Source organism: Achroia grisella, unplaced genomic scaffold (assembly GCF_030625045.1).
Source record: "Achroia grisella isolate CSIRO2021 unplaced genomic scaffold, CSIRO_AGI_Agris_v1 utg821, whole genome shotgun sequence".
NCBI lineage: Eukaryota > Metazoa > Arthropoda > Insecta > Lepidoptera > Pyralidae > Achroia > Achroia grisella.
Window position 1 is genome coordinate 3,270,574 of NW_026713035.1, and position 23,418 is coordinate 3,293,991.

The 23,418-nt window shown below is 31.9% G+C and overlaps 3 protein-coding genes across 4 annotated transcripts in view; all 3 read left to right on the forward strand.

Annotated features, from left to right (window-relative positions):
* Positions 1-13,005, forward strand: part of LOC131851970 (probable 2-oxoglutarate dehydrogenase E1 component DHKTD1 homolog, mitochondrial) — a 30,500-nt gene extending 17,495 nt beyond the window's left edge. The window contains exons 13-20 of the mRNA XM_059202528.1: positions 1,076-1,178; positions 1,681-1,838; positions 3,446-3,602; positions 3,980-4,182; positions 4,929-5,049; positions 6,608-6,796; positions 10,262-10,347; positions 12,434-13,005. Coding sequence (XP_059058511.1) covers positions 1,076-1,178; positions 1,681-1,838; positions 3,446-3,602; positions 3,980-4,182; positions 4,929-5,049; positions 6,608-6,796; positions 10,262-10,347; positions 12,434-12,544 — 1,128 coding nt within the window. The 3' untranslated portion in view covers positions 12,545-13,005. The remainder of the gene's footprint in view (positions 1-1,075; positions 1,179-1,680; positions 1,839-3,445; positions 3,603-3,979; positions 4,183-4,928; positions 5,050-6,607; positions 6,797-10,261; positions 10,348-12,433) is intronic.
* A 9-nt stretch (positions 13,006-13,014) lies between these two features.
* LOC131851971 (small lysine-rich protein 1) lies at positions 13,015-13,456 on the forward strand. The gene has a single exon (XM_059202529.1). The coding sequence runs from the start codon at positions 13,131-13,133 to the stop codon at positions 13,368-13,370; it is 240 nt and encodes a 79-aa protein (XP_059058512.1). The 5' UTR covers positions 13,015-13,130; the 3' UTR covers positions 13,371-13,456.
* A 437-nt stretch (positions 13,457-13,893) lies between these two features.
* Positions 13,894-23,209, forward strand: LOC131851932 (heat shock 70 kDa protein cognate 2-like). 2 transcript variants are annotated; one of them, XM_059202489.1, is made up of 7 exons: positions 13,894-14,027; positions 18,611-18,797; positions 19,853-20,734; positions 20,968-21,237; positions 21,351-21,452; positions 21,837-22,064; positions 22,639-23,209. In XM_059202489.1, exons 2-7 carry the CDS (start codon positions 18,627-18,629, stop codon positions 22,882-22,884), a joined length of 1,899 nt encoding a protein of 632 aa, XP_059058472.1. In that variant the 5' UTR covers positions 13,894-14,027; positions 18,611-18,626; the 3' UTR covers positions 22,885-23,209. The 2 variants fall into 2 exon arrangements, with proteins under 2 accessions (XP_059058472.1, XP_059058473.1); XM_059202490.1 differs by having other exon boundaries at positions 13,894-14,023.
* The last annotated feature ends 209 nt before the right edge of the window (positions 23,210-23,418 follow it).

A 23,418-nucleotide genomic window follows, 5' to 3' on the forward strand; every position in this document is an offset into this window, starting at 1 on the left:
GCCTGCGGTGTATGTGTGCATATATTTTAATGTATATATGACTGTAAAGTTTTATGTAAATCCGATCAGTGGTTTTTGCGAGCAAGGGTATGAAACATCTATCCCTCCATCTATCCTTCCATACTCACAAACTTTCACGTTTATAATATTAATAAGATAATTTAATTCTGTACAATATTCTGTTATTTGTAGAGCATATAATGCTCCTCAGAAATACATAATTAAATCCTGTTATATGAAAGCACAAATTTAATGACATTATCGACGCTAACGAGATTTCGAATAATTCAAATTAATTGAGCCAAGTTTGTTATTGAAGAAATATTGTAAATCAAACTCCATTATTAATCTGTAAAGTTTAATAATCGAAATCTAAAACATAAATCAATTTAATTGTGTTGTAAAGAAAACAAACAAACTAAATATGTACGTTGAAATCAACAAATACTGTTTTGTTTATTTCGACAAAGCTGGTGTAAGTGGTATTAGTAGTGGTTTCACATAAAAGGGTAATAGATACTTTTCTATAAAAAAATGATCAAAATCTATTCTTATTTGGCATGTATGATTGAATTTTTAGAAAGAAAAAAAGATTGAAGGAATACAAGGCATAAAACGCTCAGAAATGTAAAATGTAATATTAATAGTAAGTTTCGTTATGTAATAATAAATTTATTTATGTATAGTATTTGTACTTGTATGTATTTTATGTTAATATATTATCAATTTCTATTTTTATAGTGCGCCACCCTACCTTTTTACTAAAAGCTTCGAGCGATAGCGACTTTTAAGCTATAAGTCCGCCTTTTGTTTAACATGTATCAACGTAACAACATAAAGTATTTTTTTGATACATATTTTGTACACAATAAAAAGTAGATTATTATTATTATTAAAATTATATATCTTTTATATAATCTACTGTTTAATAAAGATTATTGTTTTTTACAAAAGCTAGGTAAACGGGATAGAAACAATAGTTTGTTTTTTAATTATATATTTAATTATCCACGCAACTTAAAAATAGCATTTTTATTTAATATAAGCAAATAAAACTAATTGGAATTGTTTCCAGAATATTCATACTCATCTTGCAAAAACTCATGTCAAGAATCGATTGGCAAAGTTATCGGATGGCAGCCAACTGGATTGGGCAACTGCAGAGGCTTTGGCATTCGGTAAATTAATACTAAGGTTATACTAATTACTAATGTTATGACGACCTCGATGGTCTAGTGGTTTAGCACACCGCTTTATTTCTGATGTGGGTTCGATTCCTCGCATGACGCAAACATTTGTATTTGTGAGTATGATTGTTTGATAATTGCTTTATTTGTCGATGTCGGTTACTAATACTCGATGGTCTAGCGGTTTAGCACACCGCTTTACTTGTGTATGATGCTCGTGGGTTCGATTCCTCGCACGGTGCATGCATATTTGTATGATTGTTTGTCAATTGCTTAATTTATCAATGTTGATAATAAAGGTTTATATATATATCAATACTTAACGATAAATAAAATCGCCTATGTTGATCGCTGATTTTATTACTAGAGATATGTATTATATAATAAAGTGAAATGGTATCGGAAATTTAGTAGTGCACAGTAGCAGGCATGCCCTGTTGCCCGTACTATATATATCATAAAAAATAGTTTTAAATTGTCTACAATATTTCAGGCTCCCTACTAATGGAGGGACGACACGTGCGCTTAAGTGGGGAGGACGTTGGCCGAGGAACCTTCTCCCACCGTCACGTGATGCTCGTCGATCAACTGACCGAGGGCATCTACATACCTCTCAATCATATACATAAACAGCAACAGGGATTCTTGGAGGTGAGCACAATTAATCATTGTCTGTTTGACTTTGCAACAAGTTCTTCGTACGCGTGCTATTTATTGATGTGGTAACAGTGATGGATGAGTCAATATCCTATAGAATAGAGAATTCACGCCACTGTATTACCACGCTAACAAACAAATCAATATATTTTGTTGTTGTCGAAAAAATAATTACAGAAGTACGAACTTAGTTCATTAAGATTGATGAGTTGTAATTGAGAAAAGTTCGTGTAATTTCGTTCGTGGTTCATGTAAATTCAATTTAGACGGATTAAAATTGAACAATAATGGTTTATTGAAAATCTTTGTGTCATCCAAAATAATATTTATTATAATATAAAAGAAATTGCTTTACATAAGATTATTACTAGTAGCTCGTATGGTTAAACTTTACATTATATAAAAAAAATTACCTTCTAAAAATTCTAACCGTCTCAGATACCAAATAAGCATGTTTTAGAACTAGTTAACCCTCGTAATTTCGTCAGCGTTAGATTGTCCTCGTTATTTCTACACTTTTCATTACTGTTCTGCTCCTATTGGATGTAGCGTGATAATATATAACCAATACCTTATTCATATATAAATAGGCTATATAAAAGAATTCTTCAATTCCAACCCGTAGTTCCCAAGATTAGCACGTTCAACCAAACAAACGAAACTCCACAGCTTTACATATTTGTATACATTTCCGAATGCTAAACACATTATATACAGTAATCGGTCTGACAGTACAACATAACCTACTTGTTATAGTCGCAATCAATATGCCTTGGTCACGCAAAGCTACTTAGCATATAAAATTGTTACGTGGTTTTTATATGGCAGCCGTAACCTTGCAATTGACACATGGTACATTTCTTTTAATATTTTAAAGTACCATTTGTGTTTCATGCTAAAATTTATTGGAGTTGTAAGAAGTCGCCTGCATGGTATATTTCCTTTAATATAAAAAATACCACTTGAGTTTTAATCAAAGTAGGAAAAAATTGTCTGGATGTCTACCTTAGTCTCATTTATTTCAGCCGCCAAGCAATTTGCTTTGTAGGCTGTTCTTCAGTTGTAGGGTCATATTAAACATTTAAATAACAACAGAAGAATATAATAGCAACGGATTAATAATACCGCGGGTGTTACATAAGAAACTTGTACTGGTTGTCTCCCTAATTATCAGCTCTCAGACAGACCACTGTTCCCACTCGCCGTTCACAATTTAATGTCCGCATGATGCCAGCAGTGTGCGATAGAGACGACATAATTCTTTCTCTTTCCTACAACGACAAACGTATAGTCCATGGTGCTGTTCATGTATATAGGCGACAGTTTCCGCTCACCATCAAGTGGACCATTAGCTTATTTGGTATTCCTAATATATAGAAAATAAAACAGAAGTAAGTAGCCGAAATGGACGGCACAGATAATCATAAAAAAATTAGGAGCTTGAGTTACAAGTGTTCTATAGCAATAAATTATTATAACTTTTAAACATGACCTACGGTACGGATACGGTAACCGTTTACCATCAGATGTGCTGTATGCTTGTTTGTCAACATCGTAGTATAAAAAATTATACCATTTATATTGACTTTATGATTTCCAAGGTGGCGAATTCAATTCTATCAGAAGAAGCTGTGTTGGGATTTGAATACGGCATGGCCTACGACTGCCCAGACAATTTAATCGTGTGGGAGGCACAGTTTGGGGACTTCTACACCGGCGCACAGATCATTGTAGACACTTATGTAGCATCGGGTGAAGGTGAATACTTAAAAACTCTATTAAATAGGTATTATATTAGAAAAAATAAAATTAAATGCACTGTGGTTTCATATTAGAGGCTAATTACTTTATTTACTTTTTACTACTTCCAGTAGTCTCTTAAAATATTTGAATAGATTGTATAGGGGTGTTGCACTTCGGTTTGCTTCCGATGGTCGCGATCGCGATTCCTCCTCACACGGTGCAAACATTTTTATTCTAATGTTTATTTGTATCGGCCTGAGTGTTTTCTATAAAACAAAAAAATATATCTAGTACACATAATCTAGTGCCCATAAACAAGCTCTGCTTAGCTTGGGACTAGATGGCGCTGAATTGTCCACGGTTATTATTGTATTTCTCATTCTACATTGCAGTAAAATGGGTCCGCAGCAATGGTCTTGTAATGCTGCTCCCCCATGGATATGACGGAGCTGCATCAGAACACTCCTCGTGCAGGATCGAGAGGTTCCTGCAACTGACTGATAGTCTGGAAGCAGCCCCTGACTCGGAGAATGTGTGTTTGCATGTAGTAAATCCAACGACGCCGGCACAGTATTTCCATTTGTTGAGGCGACAGGTCGGTCCCATAAATCATTTTACAGCATCGCAGGAATAATGTAGATTATATAATATTTTTCCCTCGAGTAAACCAGAGACAAATATTAAAAAAAATAAGAAAATCTTTTGTGTGTGGTTTGGCGCTTTAGCACTCCGCATTTCTGCCAATGATTGCGGATTCTCCACAATTTCAGACATTTGTTTTAATAAATATCATTGATTTTATTAATCTGCAGGTGATTTGTATGTTACGAACTTATGTAAGTCTTTGCATGTAAAACGCTTTTTAGTAGCTAATTAGCTATATTACTTTTTTTTAGGTTTCCATATCCCATACCACAAGTTCTGTTTAATTTGGGGATGGATAGCTATGTTAGATCTCCAAGATTATTTCTTTATTATTATCAGATATTTTAGATCTATCATCTTGTTTTTAATTATTTGGAATTTATTTCTTATCTTGTGTGTAGATGATATAATTTATCATATATGCACATTACAAATTATTATATGTTATATTTATATTAAAAAACAGACATAGACATGAATGCAAAAGGTAACAAAAGTCGGCCAAAATACAAAATTAAATATAAACTAACAACAAATTTCTACTATTAAAAATTTTATCTACTTTTTAACATTTTCACCTTTTTCTTTTTCAAAACTCTAGTCATATAATAGCAGTCTTTAAAAAATATAGTTCTAGCAGTTAAGATATTCAAAAATCTAACGACGTAACTTACTAATAATCATTGTTGTTGGTAGGTCGTACGAAACTACAGAAAACCATTAGTGGTAGCATCACCAAAGATTCTTCTTCGGCTAGCTGATGCTGTCTCCCCACTGTCTGAATTTGCACCTGGAACATATTTTAAACCGGTCATTGGTAAGACACATAATAACACTATTTAATAACACAACAATATTTCAGAAAGTGCGTAGATAGTTTTGAATGGGTAAATTGTTTGTAATGGTCTGGGTCTGTTCTATATATATATATATATATTAATTTATTTAATTACAATCAGTCATTACAGTTATAATTATATATTATGTAATAAGTTTTTTTAATAGAAGTATTTTTTCTTTAATAATAATTATAATAAGAATAAGTTCTATATATCTTACTACAAACAAACGATACAGTATATCGTATATTATGTATTTACAAAAAAATATCTATATAATTCTAACAGTTTTCTAGTACCGCCAACACAAGCTCTACTTAGCTTGGTACTAGAGGGCGATGTGAATTGTACCGAGTCATTAGGATTGAAAAGTTAACTTGAACAAAGGATAAAAAAATTCCCACTCAGGATTTATTGATATTTTGTTTTAAATACTTGAAAATCTTACTTCAATACCTAAAATTACCTAGTATTACAAAAAATAAGAATAAATATAATAAATTTATTATCCAATTAAAACAAATGTTGACAAATAAAGCTTATTACAAAATTGAATACTTGCAAGATATTGATTAGTATAATATTTAAAACGTCCGCCTCTCTTCCACGTTGCAGTGCTTAAAAGGTGCATGTTATGTGTATGAATTATTTAATTGTATGACATAATTGTGTAACGTAACATGAATAATAAATAAAACTTTTCGTGCGTCTAAATTTTATTGCCTACCTGTAGAGATATACACATATATACAATAAAGGCTAAGTAACATTTGTAACACAAAACTTTTCACTTAACAAATATTATAACTTTACATCACAAATCTTCAAACTTCTTGACTCTTTGAATACCATACAAACATTGTAATATATGGAGCTTGGCACATGAGATTATTACATAAATCTTGTTCCTGAAATAGAACCTTAATTCAATGGATTTAAAACCAGAATTCGTGATAACAATTTGCCATAATAAATATTAAAACTCATTAGCTACCTGATTTATACACATAGAGGTCCATGTACTTTGACATAAATATAAAATACTAGCGGCTGTTCCGGTTTCATCCGAATGCTTAGAACTTTGTGGGTTCTAGATATATTACAGCCTAGAATAATGTGTCTTTCAAACAGAGCTAGAAAAAATCGATGCATTATAGCTAATGTTATAACATACATGTAGTATTATAACATTAGCTATCTGCGAGTGAAAGTCCCGTCAAAATCGGTCCAGCCATTTCAGAGATTATTTTTAAAATAACGTCTACTGACCGCACAACTAGAAACGTACAAACGTCTTTAAGTCGATATTGCCTTTGGAAAACAAAATAATAAAATACTAGCCACGCCCGCGGTTTCACGCATGAAATTTATAGCACATGTATTATTATGATGTACTCGTATAAATTTATATAATTGTAAAGTTTCATTAAAATTCATGCAGTGGTTTTTGCATGAAAGAGTATCAAATATCTATTCATACTCACAAACATGATATGATCGCGTTTATAATATTAATAACATTAACATCTTTTTCAGGAGACGAACTCGCAGAGCCATTAAAAGTGAAGAGAATCATATTTGTATGTGGAAAGCATTACTACGAACTCCATAAAGAGAGGGTGAAGACTAAGGTCGACGATGTTGCCATTATCAGGGTGGAGGCTCTCACGCCGTTCCCTCTGCAGGCATTGCAGAAGGAGCTGGAGAAATACCCCAATGCTAGAAGTAAGTTAAAGTCAATTTTAACCCTTATAGAAATTAATAGATAGACTAATAAAGAATGAAAAACAATTTGTCGCTACTTATTTGACAAGTATACGAAAATACGGCCTCGCTGGTCTAGCGGTTTATGTCCAATAGTCGCGAGTTCGATTCCACGCGCGCTGCAGACATTGTATTCACAAGTATGTAAGGTCGTTTGATCAGGGTGTTTTCTGTGTGCCTATATATGTAATTATAATAATAAGTCACTCCAGTCTCTACAATACAGGCCTGCGAGCTACTACTACTTACTACTTACTACAGTAAATTAAAATATAAATGTGTATCATGAATAAATATTATTATATTATGTATTTAAAAAATATGCCATTATTTCTGTGTTGTCTGCTAGCACAAGTATTAATACAAGATCTTATCAACTTGGACCTAAATGAATTGTTGAGGTACTGTATGAATTGTTGGGGTGTATTACTTATTAATATTATAAACGCGAAAGTTTGTGAGTATGGATGGATGTTTGTTACCCTTTCACGCAAAAATACTGAACGGATTTTGATGAAACTTATAGCTTATACATCAAAACAACATATAGGTTATAAATTTCATGCGGGTGAAATTGTGGGCACAGCTAGATGGTAATAAAAATGTAAAACAGACTTCAAGTCCTAAATTTAAATGAAAAAGAGGAGTGCTTTCAAATAGACATAGAATTTATATGTACATATTTAGATATATTATTGTTTCAAGCTATGTTGGTCTCTACTAAAGTAAGATATTATAACAGTAAGAAATTGACTGATTTGACCTTTGATAGTGCGGAAATGAAAATTCAAAAACATACATAAAAAGTCTGTTTTATATGATAGAAATTTAAATAAACCTGGTCCAATGCACTCTATATTTCATAACAGGAAGTAATACACAAATATACTCTTTTCTTTATTTATTTTAATTCAAGCTATTTGACAGTCAGATATTTTTAATTCAATAAATAATCATCAAAATCGGTTTCAAATTATTAAAGATCTCGTATAAAATACACACCAAAAAGACATTTGTATTAAGAACAGCTTCTTAAAGTTGTTTAAATAATATAGATAACGTATTTCACTAATTGAAATACCAACAATATCTTTCCTAGCTTTTACAACAAGAACCTATTATGTAAGCGATATCCATCTTCAGTTTGTTACTAGTAATGCAAATTGATATTTAGATTTGAATGGATTAGAATTCAATTTATATTGGCTACCATCAAATCAAAGTCAAGTGGGTAATTTTAATTTCATGATAAATGAAAATTGGGAACTCGTATTCTATAAATAAACGATTGGTTAGCAAACTTCACCAAATGTAATATTGAAGATCTCCATTAAAATGATTAATTGTGTTAATCCTTCAAAGTTCTAGCAATTGAGTAACAGGTACATTACCCTTGGGTTCTCTCGTAATTTGAATACTTAATCATTGCTCTATTAACTTGAAACATTGACAAAATGATCTAATAGAAGCTAACTAAAATAACAGCTTATGGATTTTCGCCAAAGTGTATCAGTTCTATTTATATATATATATTCATTATTGCACTTTTAAATACAAGATTGTCACAAATTTTCTTAGCAATTGTTTATGTAAGTTTAAACAAGTTTACGAATCTTATCTGGTTAATTTTTTTTATTTAATTATATATTCTGGTCATTAAATTGTTTCGTTGATGTATATAAAGTTATCCGATAGATGGGCAATTTCAGTTACGTCTCTATGCCCCTTAATATAAACAAAGACTTACTTACTATTAACTAAATTTTATAATTATAATAGTTTGTTATATTTTACTATTAGACACTACTATGAACTATTATGTATCTGACATAACACAAAGACTACCATACAAAGAGCGTAACCCAAAGACAATATACATTATGTATTAATTTATTTAAATGGCTCTGAATACACAACAACCTTTAACCGAAACCTAGCTGATAAAGTAAGCTACTTTATGATAAAATTATATGAGGCAGAAATGCCTAAGAATGACATGGAATAAAGTCTAAATTTTAAGAACATTCTGCTTCTTTTCGACCTATCAAAAAGTTTATTCCGCATCCCCTCTTTCTCTCAGATTTGGTAGTCATCAGTCATGTTACAACACGGATGAATGTCAGCCGCTATTGTAAGACGTCCGTTTAAAAACCGAGGGTGTTTTCAAGGCTAAATTTACTATTCTCTATATTATTACTAAAAAATTCAATATTGACTCTCCATTTTTTGTGTAGGTATATTTTGAAAGCAATCTACATTATGATTAAAAAGAATTATTAGAATCAGTAATCGTTTTGTCGTTTAGACAAAATAGGTACCAACTGACTCCTAATAACATAATCTACAGGAGGACTGAGCTCAGTATGGATTTAAATTTAATCCATTTTTGTACTGTTCTTTTGAAGCGTAATCAAGTCTAAATTTTATTTCATTGAAAACGAAATATTGAATTAATACTTTGCTGCTTTAATCGAAATTAAACTGATTTTAATTGAATTCAAGACCGTTTGAAGGTGTTAATCAACGCAATAATATGTTGGATTAATGTTCCACTTTTGGATTGGATAGCAATTTATTTCAGAATAAACTAGCAAATCTTATATTTTACCCGACCTGACGTAGCAGCTTCGCACTGTTATGCCCGAGCCCAATACAGAGAAAATGCTGAGCCTGAATAATTCCCGATTTACATCGTTATATAAAAACAGTTAGACAGTTAGTCGATTCAGTCCGCGTCGATAAGTCATTTCGATTGCACCTACATAGCTTGAGATAAGTTAATATAATACATTTTCGAAATAAACTATCTAAAATTAAGTGACTTTTGTGTTGTGTGTTAAAAAAGTTTTTTTTAAAAACCCAAACGGGATCAGCCGCCTAACAGCAATACATTACAAATCTTTGAATTTCTCGGCTTGTTCTATACTATAACAGACATGTGTTATACATATAAACTTTTCTCTTGAATCACTCTATCTGTTGTCGATTACTGCATTAAAATCCATTGCGTAATTTAAAAGATATAGGCGAAAAGACAGCGGCGACGTCTTCATTTTATACTACGTAAAGAAGAATTATTTGGTGCTAGGTCTATAGAAGATATTAATATTTTTACATAGGCACTAAAAAAACTATTTCAAACATTTATTCCACTTTACGAGAGCATTTTATGTGTTTTGTTTCTGATTTCGGTCATAAACGAATAAAGGAGGAATAATTTATAGCCTGTTTGTTAACATAAAAAAAGGTTTATTGTATTCGGTAGTTAAAATTACAAGAACAAATTTATATTGCGACTATAGTGTAAGTCCCGACTAATATTACATTAAATAATAATAATATTATTAATTAATTTTAATAATTAATTAATGTTAACAGATGTAGGATATGTACAAGGTAACCAAATTCTTGGATGTTTCTTTCTAGAGTTCATATGGAGCCAAGAGGAACACAGAAATATGGGAGCGTGGAGTTTCATCCGGCCGAGATTCGAGAATTTACTTGGACGAAAGGTAGTTAAAATAAACATTCAATACAATAAATACTAAAGAGCCCTAACAGAGCTAAACATATCCTTAAAGTTATTATATATACCCAATTTACTCCCAGCAGAAGTATTTCTTTCAAAATGTCAGTATAATAAGTAGAAAAAAAATGTTAGTGTTAATAATAATAACAAAAGTTATGAAGTAAACTACCTGTGACCCGCAACTCCGGACGCGTTTTCACACAGCATATTTTAAGATTGCTTTATTAAAATATATAAAAAAATCTAAAATCTAGATCTAATCGAGTGATAGTCCCGTCAAAATTATGTGTTTGTTCATGTGTGGGTGTGTTTATATTTGTATGTGTACGCAACACTATAACACAACACAACTAGTATTATAGTGGCGACTGTGTATGAATGTCTCTGACATTGTATTTATTAATTGATTGGCATTTAAAATACTACAATATCATCTTATCTGTGCTACTACGAAGAAATTTTGATTATTCGCTAATAGCACCTTCGTCGTATAAACAAAAGTCTCTTCTATTATAACGGTCCCTTTTTCGATAGTAAGCAAAAACTTTTGCCAGATAATGCATTATTGAAATACCTCATAGACAATTTAATAAATGGAATGAAACCAACCGTTACCTCCGTCCCTTTCCGTCAAATATTAATAACCGCTCCTTGGGAAGGCATCTGGTATAATATTGGAGAAGAAAAAAATATTTCTCTTGTCATGTTTGAGTCGCGGTGTTAGCGATTGATAATTAAGTAATTTTTCAAACGATATTAAGATTTAATACCATATATATTGAACATATTATTGTACTTTTATATATTTGCAGTTTTGGTTTATCAATAATTATATAATTAACGGCCTCGGTGGTCTAGCAGTTTAGCATACTGCGTTACTTCCAATGGTCGTGGGTTCGATTCCTCGTACGGTACAGATATTTGTATTCATGAGTATAATTGTTTGTATCGCTCTAAGTAATTTCAATGTATATTATGTATTTGCAAAAAAATGTAACTTAAGAAAGAAATTTGTTATTAAATAATAAGTAATAAACATAAATTTATAAAAATTACAATATATGTATCTCTGGCACCCTCACTGCTATTTTTGAGGACTATATTTTGTCGCATACCTAATCCTTAGTAATTTAAATCTACACATTTATAAAAAAATGTGTCTATTCAAAAGTGCTTATATTAAGTTTAATTGAATAAAGATTATTTCTATTTCTACTAAAGTAAAAGTGTAAACTACCATATCTCAGCCATCAAACAGAAATAATAGATGATCGAAATTTGTCATAATTATAAGTGCTTTATATCAATCTACTAGATTTCAGTTCCAAAAGACTACAGTTCTAAATTCAATTTAGGAGTTCATTTTATATTATACTTCCAATATAACTTCATTTCAGAAATAGGTGTAATCTCAGAAATACGACAGATATCCAGGCGAGCCAAACGGTTCGCCAAATATTACCCAATTTTCTTACCATCCCGGTGGAAATTATTCTAATGTTTTGAATGTCAAATTTTCTGAAACGTTTGAATATTTTATTATTCAATTAGGATATTTGAATAGCTAAGAAAAATTGAATTTAAATAGCGACCATTCATGAGGTCGATCGACAGCAACTTGTGAATATTCCCGCTTAAAATTTATAAGAATAATACGAAGAAATTTTCTAAATAGTATGTGAAATATATCTAGTCAGTAAAAAAGACTTTTTTTTCTCTGTTATTTGACCAAAAGGAAGAAGTTACCTAACTTTTGGCTGTTGATATGATAGTGGATACGATGTCCAATCAGCATATACCGTTTGCGTAGACGGGTGCACTACTCTGTGATTATTTTTTAATGGATTTGTATTAGGGTGAGTGAAGGGAAGATGAAAAACGGGGTAATACAAAAAGGCATCAATAAAGACAGATTTTATGTAATTTATCCAATGGCAACATTCAAAAGACCGCCATTTCCTTACGTCCCACACCTCAGTCGGCATTTGTATATTTTGAGATATCGGTTATGTGTTATATATAAATATGAAACAAAACTTGATGTTGATGGTTTTTCTTTATTTTAACAGTTGGTGTATGCGGGGCGGGCGGAAGCGGCAACACCAGCGGTCGGCACTAGTGCGTTACATCGTCCGGAAGTCGAACATGTGCTCAGAGAGCCGTTGTATAATATAAAATAATGTATATAAATAAATAAATACTCCTTTTGATAAGATCTTTATGTTCTTGTACACAGAATAGACGTGCCGTGCTACAGGTGTTAGGTAGTCTAAAAAGAATTAAAAATTAAAGAAATAACTATTAGTAACTCCCGAATAAAAACATTTCTGTTACATCAGCTTTCAAATAAAAAAACTCATCAAAATCGGTCCATTCCTTTAGAAGCTACAAAATGCCATACAGCCATGTCAAATCTATAACACCTCTTTTTGCATGGGGCATTAAAAATCTAGAAAAGATAGTAATGGTAGTAAATTACAATAAAGTATTTTGTACTTGATACAAAAAGTGATAATCTCCAGGATGGATTAAATGAAGTCTTAATACAAAGTACCTTTTTAACCCTCTTTATTGTCTTGAAGGATGCCCAAACTCCCAATTGATCAGAATAACTTCCTTTCAAATAGAAAGAGAATTAAACGTGATACTGTCTTTCTGAACAATTTACGAATCAGTATTTACTTGTTATCATGGTAACTGTAAATAACAGAATCCGTATAATCGATATAAACTAGCAACCATTACATATTTATATTTAAAATCGTAATGGCTGGCAAAGGCAAAAATAAGAAGAAGGAAAAAAAAGAAAAAGAAGATGCCGGTGAAACTAAAGCCAAAAAAGGAGGGAAAAAGGGCAAATCGAAAGGGAAATGCAACATCGACATGTTAACTGACGCCGCAATGAACAACGTGTACTACGCGTGCCACAATGTGCAGGAACTGCTCCAAGCTAGAGGATTTCATCCTCCAGATTTCAACAAGAAGAAGAAAAAGGGAAAGAGATAACTGTTATTTTTATTATTTCACAGAAATACGCCTCATTGTGTACCTATTTTGCATTAGTTAGTCAGTATATAGTTATCTAAAATACCTGTTCCATTTTCACTGTTCCATTATTGTTAGATAAATACTTATATCATTATGTTAATAAAAAGTATAGGAAAAACTAAGTGCGTTGCTGTTATTCATTACATATATGTATTGAATATTTTATATATTTATTTATTACCTTATGTTCATATAAAGTAAAATGTCCATTTCATTTCTAGGATTGAACATATGTGATAGTAATGAATTGGATGAAATGAATTGCAAGTTTTTAATCTTTACATACACTGAATCAAAACAATTTATTCACTGAACAGGAACTAATCTAACCACAATTTTTTATAATGCATCAAATTTGAGATTCATCTTTATTGAGCACAATAATATGAAAATACAAAGTTTCCATATATATAATTGTTGGAAGAAATCTGTTTCCAATTTCAAAACTATTTTCTATAAACAATAAGCATTATGAGTGAATGTCAAAGTCAAAAAAGAAAATAATAATATTAAAAAAAATGGGAAATTATTAAATACAAGTAATATGTGTTACTTGATTACAAAATATAACAAGATACTAATATAGTATAAGGAATTAATTGGGCAACAGTGTAGGTAAGTACCTTCTAAGTAATATTAGCAACTATGTAGGAACAAAGTCAAATAACCAAACATACAATAAATGGTGAATTGGAAATCAATAGCAATTCGCTAGCAGTGCCGTTCGATGTACTACGGTATCAACATTTGCGTTTAGTAATGAATTTTCCTTCCTTCTTATAATTCATGAATTAAATATATGCATAGGTAGGTACTCTATGAAAAACCTGACGAAAAAACACCTAATTTTGTAAATGAATTATAAAAATCAATTTATATTTTAATCCTTTGAGCAAATGTACATATGTATTAAAATATGTAACTTTTTATAGGTATGTAACTTTGCGTAAACGCTTTAGGTACCTACCTAAAATAATCGTCCCCAATATTTACCTATTTTCTCTAATTGTGCCATCTAAACTTAAATGTAGGACAATATTTCTTTTCCATTTTAGTCTGAAATCCTTAATTACGACATTAAGGGGTAATTAACGTAAAGTGTGAAACACCATTCTGAGAAATAGCTTGTTTAATATCACACCATAAATATTAATTTTATCTTAATATCAAACAGAACCTTTGAACAACACTTTTAGAAATGATACACTTATTTGATTATCTTTAAAAACAGAGAAATTTGTACTACAACTTTTTATCAGTTGATTCATTAAAATTTTGTCATCAACCTCTGACGGTACCTTCTACTTCTCTATATTCACTTGTCTTACTTTCGTCCTATACTTATATTTCTTTATGTAATTAGAATAGCTCCAGCTAACAGTACCAACTGTCTGAAAATGAATAGCACCACAGACCATTCTACTAAGATGTTATGCCTGTTTCATTAATATCTTGTACAATATTCTTTCCACATTCCCTGACCATCCGCATTACGAGTGCCATTTATAAGGCTGTTAACCGTAATTGCTGGCAACGATGGCTAACCTGCTTTTATTCACATTCATCCTTATGGTGCCCTGGCAGAGGATACTAATGGCTCGAATAATTATTCAAGATCATTGGGTGTCCAATTAATAAAATGACTATGTAGGTATTCTTCACTATTCGTGTTTTCTCTATTCAGACACTTTGCGTCTTCTCTCACCCAAGCGCGCTACTTTCAATCCAAATTTTTGCCTTAAATATTTACATTCCGCTCTACTCAGATTATTATTACAGTAAATATGAAGGTACATTTTTCGTTATTCTGAAAATTCAATATAATTACAATGACATGCATATTCTTTCCAATTTTTATGCTTTCTTGGATTGTTCATACGACTGAGCTAAATATATGTCCTTTCTTTGGTAAAAATAGAGGTTTTCAGTTACGTGGAATTCTAAATTACACTCGTTTTAAGAAAAGTCTTCTGTCTAGTGAAATATTGATATTAGTTTGCGTATCCTATGCACAAAATTTCATCGAGTTTAATTAGTTATTGTAGCAAATTTCAGAGAAGCTCGTTAAGTATGGGCAGGAATCGGAGATATACAGCCTTAAAATCATAACCGTATAAGTCAAAGACCAAAAATACTTTCAGATTCTAAACTAAATAGCTACCATAGTATGTACAACGCAACAACAAAGCCGTTTTACATTTATGTGTGCGGCCTTTTGAGTTATAGACACCATAGCACATAGGTATATGTATATTGTTGTCATGGTACGAATCGTATGCCTCTGCCGTAATGCGGTTTACAGTTGGTACGGAAAAATCGAGTAGAGTGGTAGTTGGTTACAGCCCAAATCAACGTATACCTAAATCATATCGCTAAAAAAGCTAATATGAGTATTATTCTCTCGTTACTAAAGTTCATTTATTGAGTGACATTTCTGGGGATAGTACTGTAAGTACTGGAGTTAAGACTTTACTTTATTGCGTTTAAGTCTGTAACTAATTGAGATTAATTTTAGTTTAGTAGATAAATTATACTAATTATACTAATGTAATTTATACTTCTATGATGTTGTCAGAACTCGATCAATTAATTACGCATTTTGGATTACTTATAACGAAACTCGTTATAAGTAATCCAAAATGCGTAGTTTCACTCCACTATTTAAAATACAGTTGAACTAATAACAGGTATATGGCAAGTATTTCAGTTGGTTTCATACAAACATTTTTAATGTATTTTAATTATCTATACTAGTATTATACAGAAGAATAATTTTATTGTTTACCTTTTAGTAGAATTAGAAAGTACTAGATCAATTTGATATTTTTTTTCTGTCATTAAAAGCCTACGTTATCCCTAATGAACACAGGCGATAGAATAATTTCAAAAACTTTAGGCATCTGTATAAAAACTTCAGTAATTCTCCTTACTGAAATTTTCATTCCAATCGTCTCAACATGTGAAAAAAATACCAATAAAAATCCTTATATCATTTACGCTGCTGAAATTATTAATAATAGAGCAAAGTGACGTACTACAGTTTTCTAATTAACGTTAATAATTCCACATGAATACGGGGCCCACAGTGTAAAAGCAAATTATATAATATACAGCGTAGTAAGTAAGTAGGATTACGTAACAACCCACCCTTTATTGATCAATGGTTCAAACTTTGGTACCAATAAAGGAACTTAATCTTCCTTTATCTCTACAAAAACTTCCCAAGCCAATTAACAATTCAGCTCCACTTAGTTTCTTTCGGTTCAATAGCTACAATCCTAATAGAATGGATTTTATTACTTTATCGGATACAAGCAACGCGCCCCGGTTTCATACGTGTGCTAACATTATAGAAATTTCTATTTGTTTCTTAATAAAATACGTTTTAGACACCCTAGTAGTAATTGGTGGGAATGTATATGCTATTAAAGAAGAGTTCTTAAGAATATATTATTTTCGATAAGTCGTCCTTACTTAACGATAAAGCAGCTTTCTGTATCTGTTAATGTATATTTACTATTTTAATTATTATGTGTATTTGGTGCAATAAAGAGTATAAGTAAATAAATATATTTGAGTTTATTCATTAGAGTCTAACCATTCCTTTTCATGATATATGTTTTTTGATTACATGTAGTATGTAATATTATATTATCTGTGCATGTAGAGGTTATTTATACTGTTTAAAAACAGCATTTTCATTTCAAATTACATCGCAAAATTATATAGATATTTAGGTAGTTGGCTTTTTATGTATTTATTTACAAGTATCTTTATAAAATGAATACATATTATAAAATGAAGTCGCTTCCGCTGTCTATTCGCTTGCATCTTTTAAACTACGCAACCGATTTTAATGCAGTCTTTAGCAGTAGATAGTGATTCAAGAGGAAGGCTTATAATAAATGTTAGTAGGTTAGAGGTACCCTTGTGAAGCTGGGGCGAGTAACTAGTATATATTAAATTAAAGCTAGTATATTAAATTGTTGTTGTGGCTTTTGTGGTTTTCAGTCAATTATCTAAGATCTATGTTTCTTAAAGCGGAAGAATGTAATCAACGCTCGTGATTTATATATATAATACTATATAATACTTTTATTTTGACTGCCGAAATATTAAATCATCTAAAAATCTGAAAATATCCTTGGAGAGCTTTCCAAGGATATTTTTAGATTTTTAGATGAATTTAGTAACAAATTAATAATGGAATACAAAATTGTATTACACTGTTTGTACCGAAGGTTTGAGGAATTGAACCCGCAACTATCAGAAGTAACGCGACTTGCTAAATCGCAAGACCACCGAGGCCGTCATTTTGCCAGTATTATGATTTTCTCAACCCATCCGTATATAAGATAATTAATAGTTGATAGGTTTTTCTTAGATAAAATAGATATGTATCACAAATTTATTACATTTTTTAAGAGTAAAGGTAAAATGGTTCATTCGGTCGTGTCTCTTGAAAATAACCCATTAATGTTTATTTTAAAACACTACCTATCTATATAAATAAAATTGGAGTGTCTGTATATAATATTGAAGTAACTATTTTTTTACTACAAGCATATGAATACAAATACGGTACATACACCAAAATAACATTTTTTACAATTTATGTCTGTCTGTTTGTTCCGGCTAATCTCTGAAATAGCTAGACCGATTTTGACGGGACTTTTTTTGGCAGATAGCTGATGTAATAAGGAGTAACTTAGGCTACTTTTATTTTAGAAAAATTCTTTTACTTTAGAAAAATAAATTTCAAGCGGGTGAAGTCGCGGGTACAGCTAGTAGAAAATACAATCAATATAACAATATTTTTTATTGAAATCAGTAATCAATATTACCTCTCCGATCTATGTCCCATCCAATTCATACGGAAATCGAAATTTGATAAGATGGCCTGATAAGAGGTTCGTACCCCTAGCGGTGCCCTCAGACTAAAGTCGTATCCGTCAGGGGGGAATTGGCCTTCAGCCGCTCCATAAGTCCTTATGCGGGTTTGTAGTGCTATTCGCACTCGCTCCCTATCGTCCGGTGAAGCTGTAAAGGCCAGCTGCAGCCAACAGCATTAGAGTAGTCCGAAAAAATGAGTACTTTTGAAATACATATGAAAAGTCAATAAAATCACACTATTTATCCAATGCTTAATGCATAATCAATATAATGTGTTACGAATAAAGTTTTACCTTGACCCTCAGAATTTGATGAGCGAACATGACTATACCCGCAGTCGGAATCGATTTGGGAACAACGTATTCTTGCGTGGGCGTTTTTCAACACAACAAAGTGGAAATCATCGCCAATGATCAAGGCAATAGGACAACACCATCGTATGTCGCATTCAATGAGACAGAGAGATTGATTGGAGATCCAGCTAAAAATCAGGTGAGTGATATTCAAAAATATACCTTCGTCTTGAAGGTACATTTTAGAATAATAATCCTAAATAGGGTAGCTAGAGGCATTGTTAACTGTCGACGTTTCCATGAAATATTTCGTTTTATTTATTTATACATACACAATGTACATTGTATTTTAATGTTAATATCATAGTTGATAAGTATAAATTTATAAATTGACGTAATAAATGTCATTATAATAAAATATCTCAAAGATCGTCCATTGACTTCAATTTCTTTGTAAAACAACTCAATTTATTTAATAATTTAAGTTATTTCGGTAACTTATTGTAAAGTATCACCGTTTGATTCCTTAGTGTGAAAGAATTATTACTTTATGTAAATCCATTCTCCTTGTTCTCGAACGTTGATGCATATTCGCCTTTGATTCCTATAGGTGTTTGTTTTTAATTAAGTCTGTCAATAGAACCTGATGTACGTTGGGTACGTATATACGAATCCTACATGACAAGAGGCGTGACTACCAACTATACTCGGTTAGTTCTGGTTAACAGTACTTCTATCACCGGAGAGTTAGAAATATAGGCACATTTTTTGGTGTTAACCGGACTCGAACACAACTTTTTGAGCCTAATTACTCTCTCAGTAGAATACAAAGTAAAAGTAAATAATTACCTTTTAAAATAGGGGGACTTTAAAGTAAGTTACGGTTATATCATATTATTATTACCTACTTAAATGTTATGTTACAATATTGCTAGATAAATGGGTATTTCGACATTGCTGATTAATTTAGTTCGGAAGTTGAAATGCAAGAATGTACTAATTTAGTGGGACTATTAAAACTTAGCCCGTCATTCTTTGGATGGACTTTGGGAACTAATATAACTTTCTGGGTCAGCTTTTATACAAATAAAACTATTGAAGCATGAAAGGTCAGTGACGCATGGTAAATATGGGTGAGACTAGGGTCGCGTAATGGTCTGCGCTTACTATTCATTGAATCTTCCATTCAATAACACACGCACATTAGTCAAATAGGTTGGAACACTGAATGATATGTCCAATCTTTTATTTCAGGTAGCTATGAATCCAAAAAATACTGTATTTGATGCAAAAAGACTAATTGGCCGAAAGTTTGATGATCCAAAGGTTCAACAAGATAGAAAACATTGGCCTTTTGAAGTAGTATCAGATGGTGGAAAGCCAAAGATAATCGTAGAATATAAAGGACAGAAAAGAAAGTTTTCTCCAGAAGAAATATCGTCGATGGTTCTATCAAAAATGAAGGAAATTGCAGAAACTTACTTAGGCGGAACCGTCAAAGATGCTGTTATAACTGTACCAGCGTATTTTAATGATTCCCAACGTCAGGCAACTAAAGATGCTGGTGCAATAGCTGCATTAAATGTTCTCAGAATCATCAACGAACCAACAGCAGCTGCTCTTGCCTATGGATTAGATAAAGATCTAAAGGGAGAGAAGAACGTACTAATATTCGATCTTGGCGGTGGGACATTTGATGTTTCAATTCTCCAAATTGCTGAAGGTTCTCTTTTTGAAGTCAGGTCCACAGCTGGTGATACTCATTTGGGAGGTGAAGATTTTGACAGCAGAATGGTAGACCATTTTGCACAAGAATTTGAGAGAAAATTTAAAAAGAACATTAAAGATAATCCTAAAGCGTTAAGAAGACTTCGCACAGCTTGTGAGAGAGCAAAGAGAACCCTTTCTTCTAGCACAGAAGCGAGTTTGGAGATAGACGCACTACATGAAGGTATTGATTTCTATTCAAAAATTACGAGGGCTCGTTTCGAAGAATTGTGTTCTGATTTATTTAGACAAACACTCGGTCCAGTTGAGAGAGCATTGAAAGACGCAGGATTAAGTATAAAAGAAATTCATGATGTAGTTATGGTTGGCGGTTCTACACGTATACCAAAGATTCAAAGATTGTTGCAGGTATTTGATATATCAATTCTATCACTGAACTTTTACCTGATTCCTCGGGTCTTCTTGAACTAACTTCTTACGCTACACAATGGCTTTTCACATATTAAATATCTTAAAAATCCATCCATAGTAGTTGAGCATCTAATATTTTTTATCAAAAAATTATTTAAAAGTTGCTTCACTATGGTGACTCTACTCATATATGATTGCTTAAATAAAAACAAATGCCGATTTTATTTCAGGATTTTTTTAACGGTAAAACACTGAATCTCTCGATCAATCCAGATGAAGCTGTGGCATATGGTGCAGCTGTACAGGCAGCAATCTTGACCGGATCTAAAGATACTCGCATTCAAGACGTTTTGTTGGTGGACGTTGCGCCTCTTTCTCTGGGTATAGAAACGGCTGGAGGTGTTATGACCTGTTTAGTAGAAAGAAACACGAGAATACCAACCGCACAGAAACAAATTTTTACAACATATTCTGACAACCAACCAGCTGTAACGATTCAGGTATAAACGTTAACTATTTAATGCTATTTGTGTAAGTAGTTTCTGCAAGGATATGTAGATACCTAATTAACCACTAAACGACATATACCTAGAGGCATATATTGCAATTATAGGTGTATGAAGGGGAGAGAGCGATGACAAGAGACAACAACTTATTGGGAACTTTCAATCTATCCGGAATACCACCAGCTCCCAGAGGAGTCCCACAAATAGAGGTCAGTTATTTTTATTAAATGAATCAATAGTTTTTACTGTCGACTAGAGGACCCTCCTCGGCTGGTATGAAAAATGAAAATGTTAAATCCATATTGGTATTATAAACTCGAAACAGTCCATCTGTCTGTATATTTGTTACCTTTTCATGGCGGCTGAACGAATCCTAATGAAATTTGGCGTGATAAATTAGTTTACGAGGTTATAGACTACATTATAATAAAAGCCGAAAGAAGTTACGGTCAATAGCTAGAAATGAATAAAATACAAATTAAGTTACTCTCCAATACTATAGATTTTTGCAAATAAAAAGATATTCTAAGTATTTATACATATAAATAATCGAATGAGGGATACATATTAGCAAACTAAAACTTGGCTTTCAGGTAACTTTTGATGTGGATGCCAATGGAATTTTAAATGTAAACGCTCAAGATAAAAGCACAGGGAGATCCGAGCACATCACGATCTCAAATGATAAAGGTCGCCTGAGCAAGAGAGATATTGAGAAAATGTTGTATGATGCTGAAAAGTTTAAATCTGAAGATGATGCAGCTAGGAAGAAAGTCGAAGTTAGAAATCAATTAGAAAGCTACCTGTACGGATGCAAAACGGTATGATATATGGAATTCATATTTACTATAAAAAATAATTATAACGGACTTGATCACATAATTACTATATGCGTATTTATATATATGCGTATTTATACATATTTATATATACCGTATGCTCATACGGTAATTAAAAATTAAATTAAAGCGCACTCTAAGAACTGAACAACGCCATCTAGGGACATAGTAGCTATGCAGAGGGAGGGGAAAGGAGGTCAGAGGTATTGTATTGTACCGAGTACCGGAAACTCGGTTAAACATCAAAATTATAATTGAGATTCATGACATTGGTATTGGAACTATTGAACAATAGAAAAAACACTATTATATGCTGCATAAACAAAAAAATGCAATATATAAATAGCAGGATAATTCACACTGCTATTTAGTCCCGAGTTAATTATTAAATGTAATGCCTACCATTAAATCTTATATTAATTATATAAAAACAACTATTTATTACTACTATTTTTTAAGTAACTAACTGACAAAGAAATCTTCATAAAATTCTAAGATATTTTAAAACCAAATTAATATATTTTGTTTGTAATTATTATATTTTGTTCATTAATAGGCAGCTGAAAATTCAAGCAGCAGGCTGACAGAAGACGAAAGAAACTCGGTTATTAGAGAATGCAATGATCAGCTCCGTTGGCTGGAAACTAGCCCCGAAGCCTCCAAATCGGAACTTGAACAACATCTGAAGTCAGCACAGTATATCTGTCAGCCGGCTATGATGAAACTCCACGGAGCTGGAGGTGGCCCCAGCTATGCCAGACCCGAGAGTTCTGGAGGACCACGAGTTGAAGAAGTAGATTAATTTATTTTTTTCATTTCATCGATTTAGGCACTTGAACTGTGTTGTGCATTGCTTACCGTTTTTTTCTTAATTGGCAGAAAGCGCCAAAACGTTGTATTAAAATGTGTTTGTAGGTTTTAGTTTTTATGAATGACGGCTTAAGTTAACAAAATTATTTAATAAAAAGATTGTTTCATTAGTGATACAATAGCTACGAATATATAGTAGGAAAGGTAGCTTGGGATTCCACAAAAGCATTATTATTTAATGTAGATAAATTATTTAACACGTCACCATGTATTAGAAACAAGTTAATGAAGTTTTTTGTCGCACCTTAAAATTTTTTATTGTGCAATAAAATATTACTAACTTAAATCTAGTTTTATTTTTTTAGTGCACTTCGATTCTGGAATGAACTACCTGCCGAGGTTATCTCTAGAGAGTACAGCATGGGTTTTTTTTATTTAGATTTCTTAAGGGTAGGCAGCGCTTATGTGACACCATACGCTACGGGAACCATTTACCATAAGATAGGCTGAAGATAGGCTGGATTGC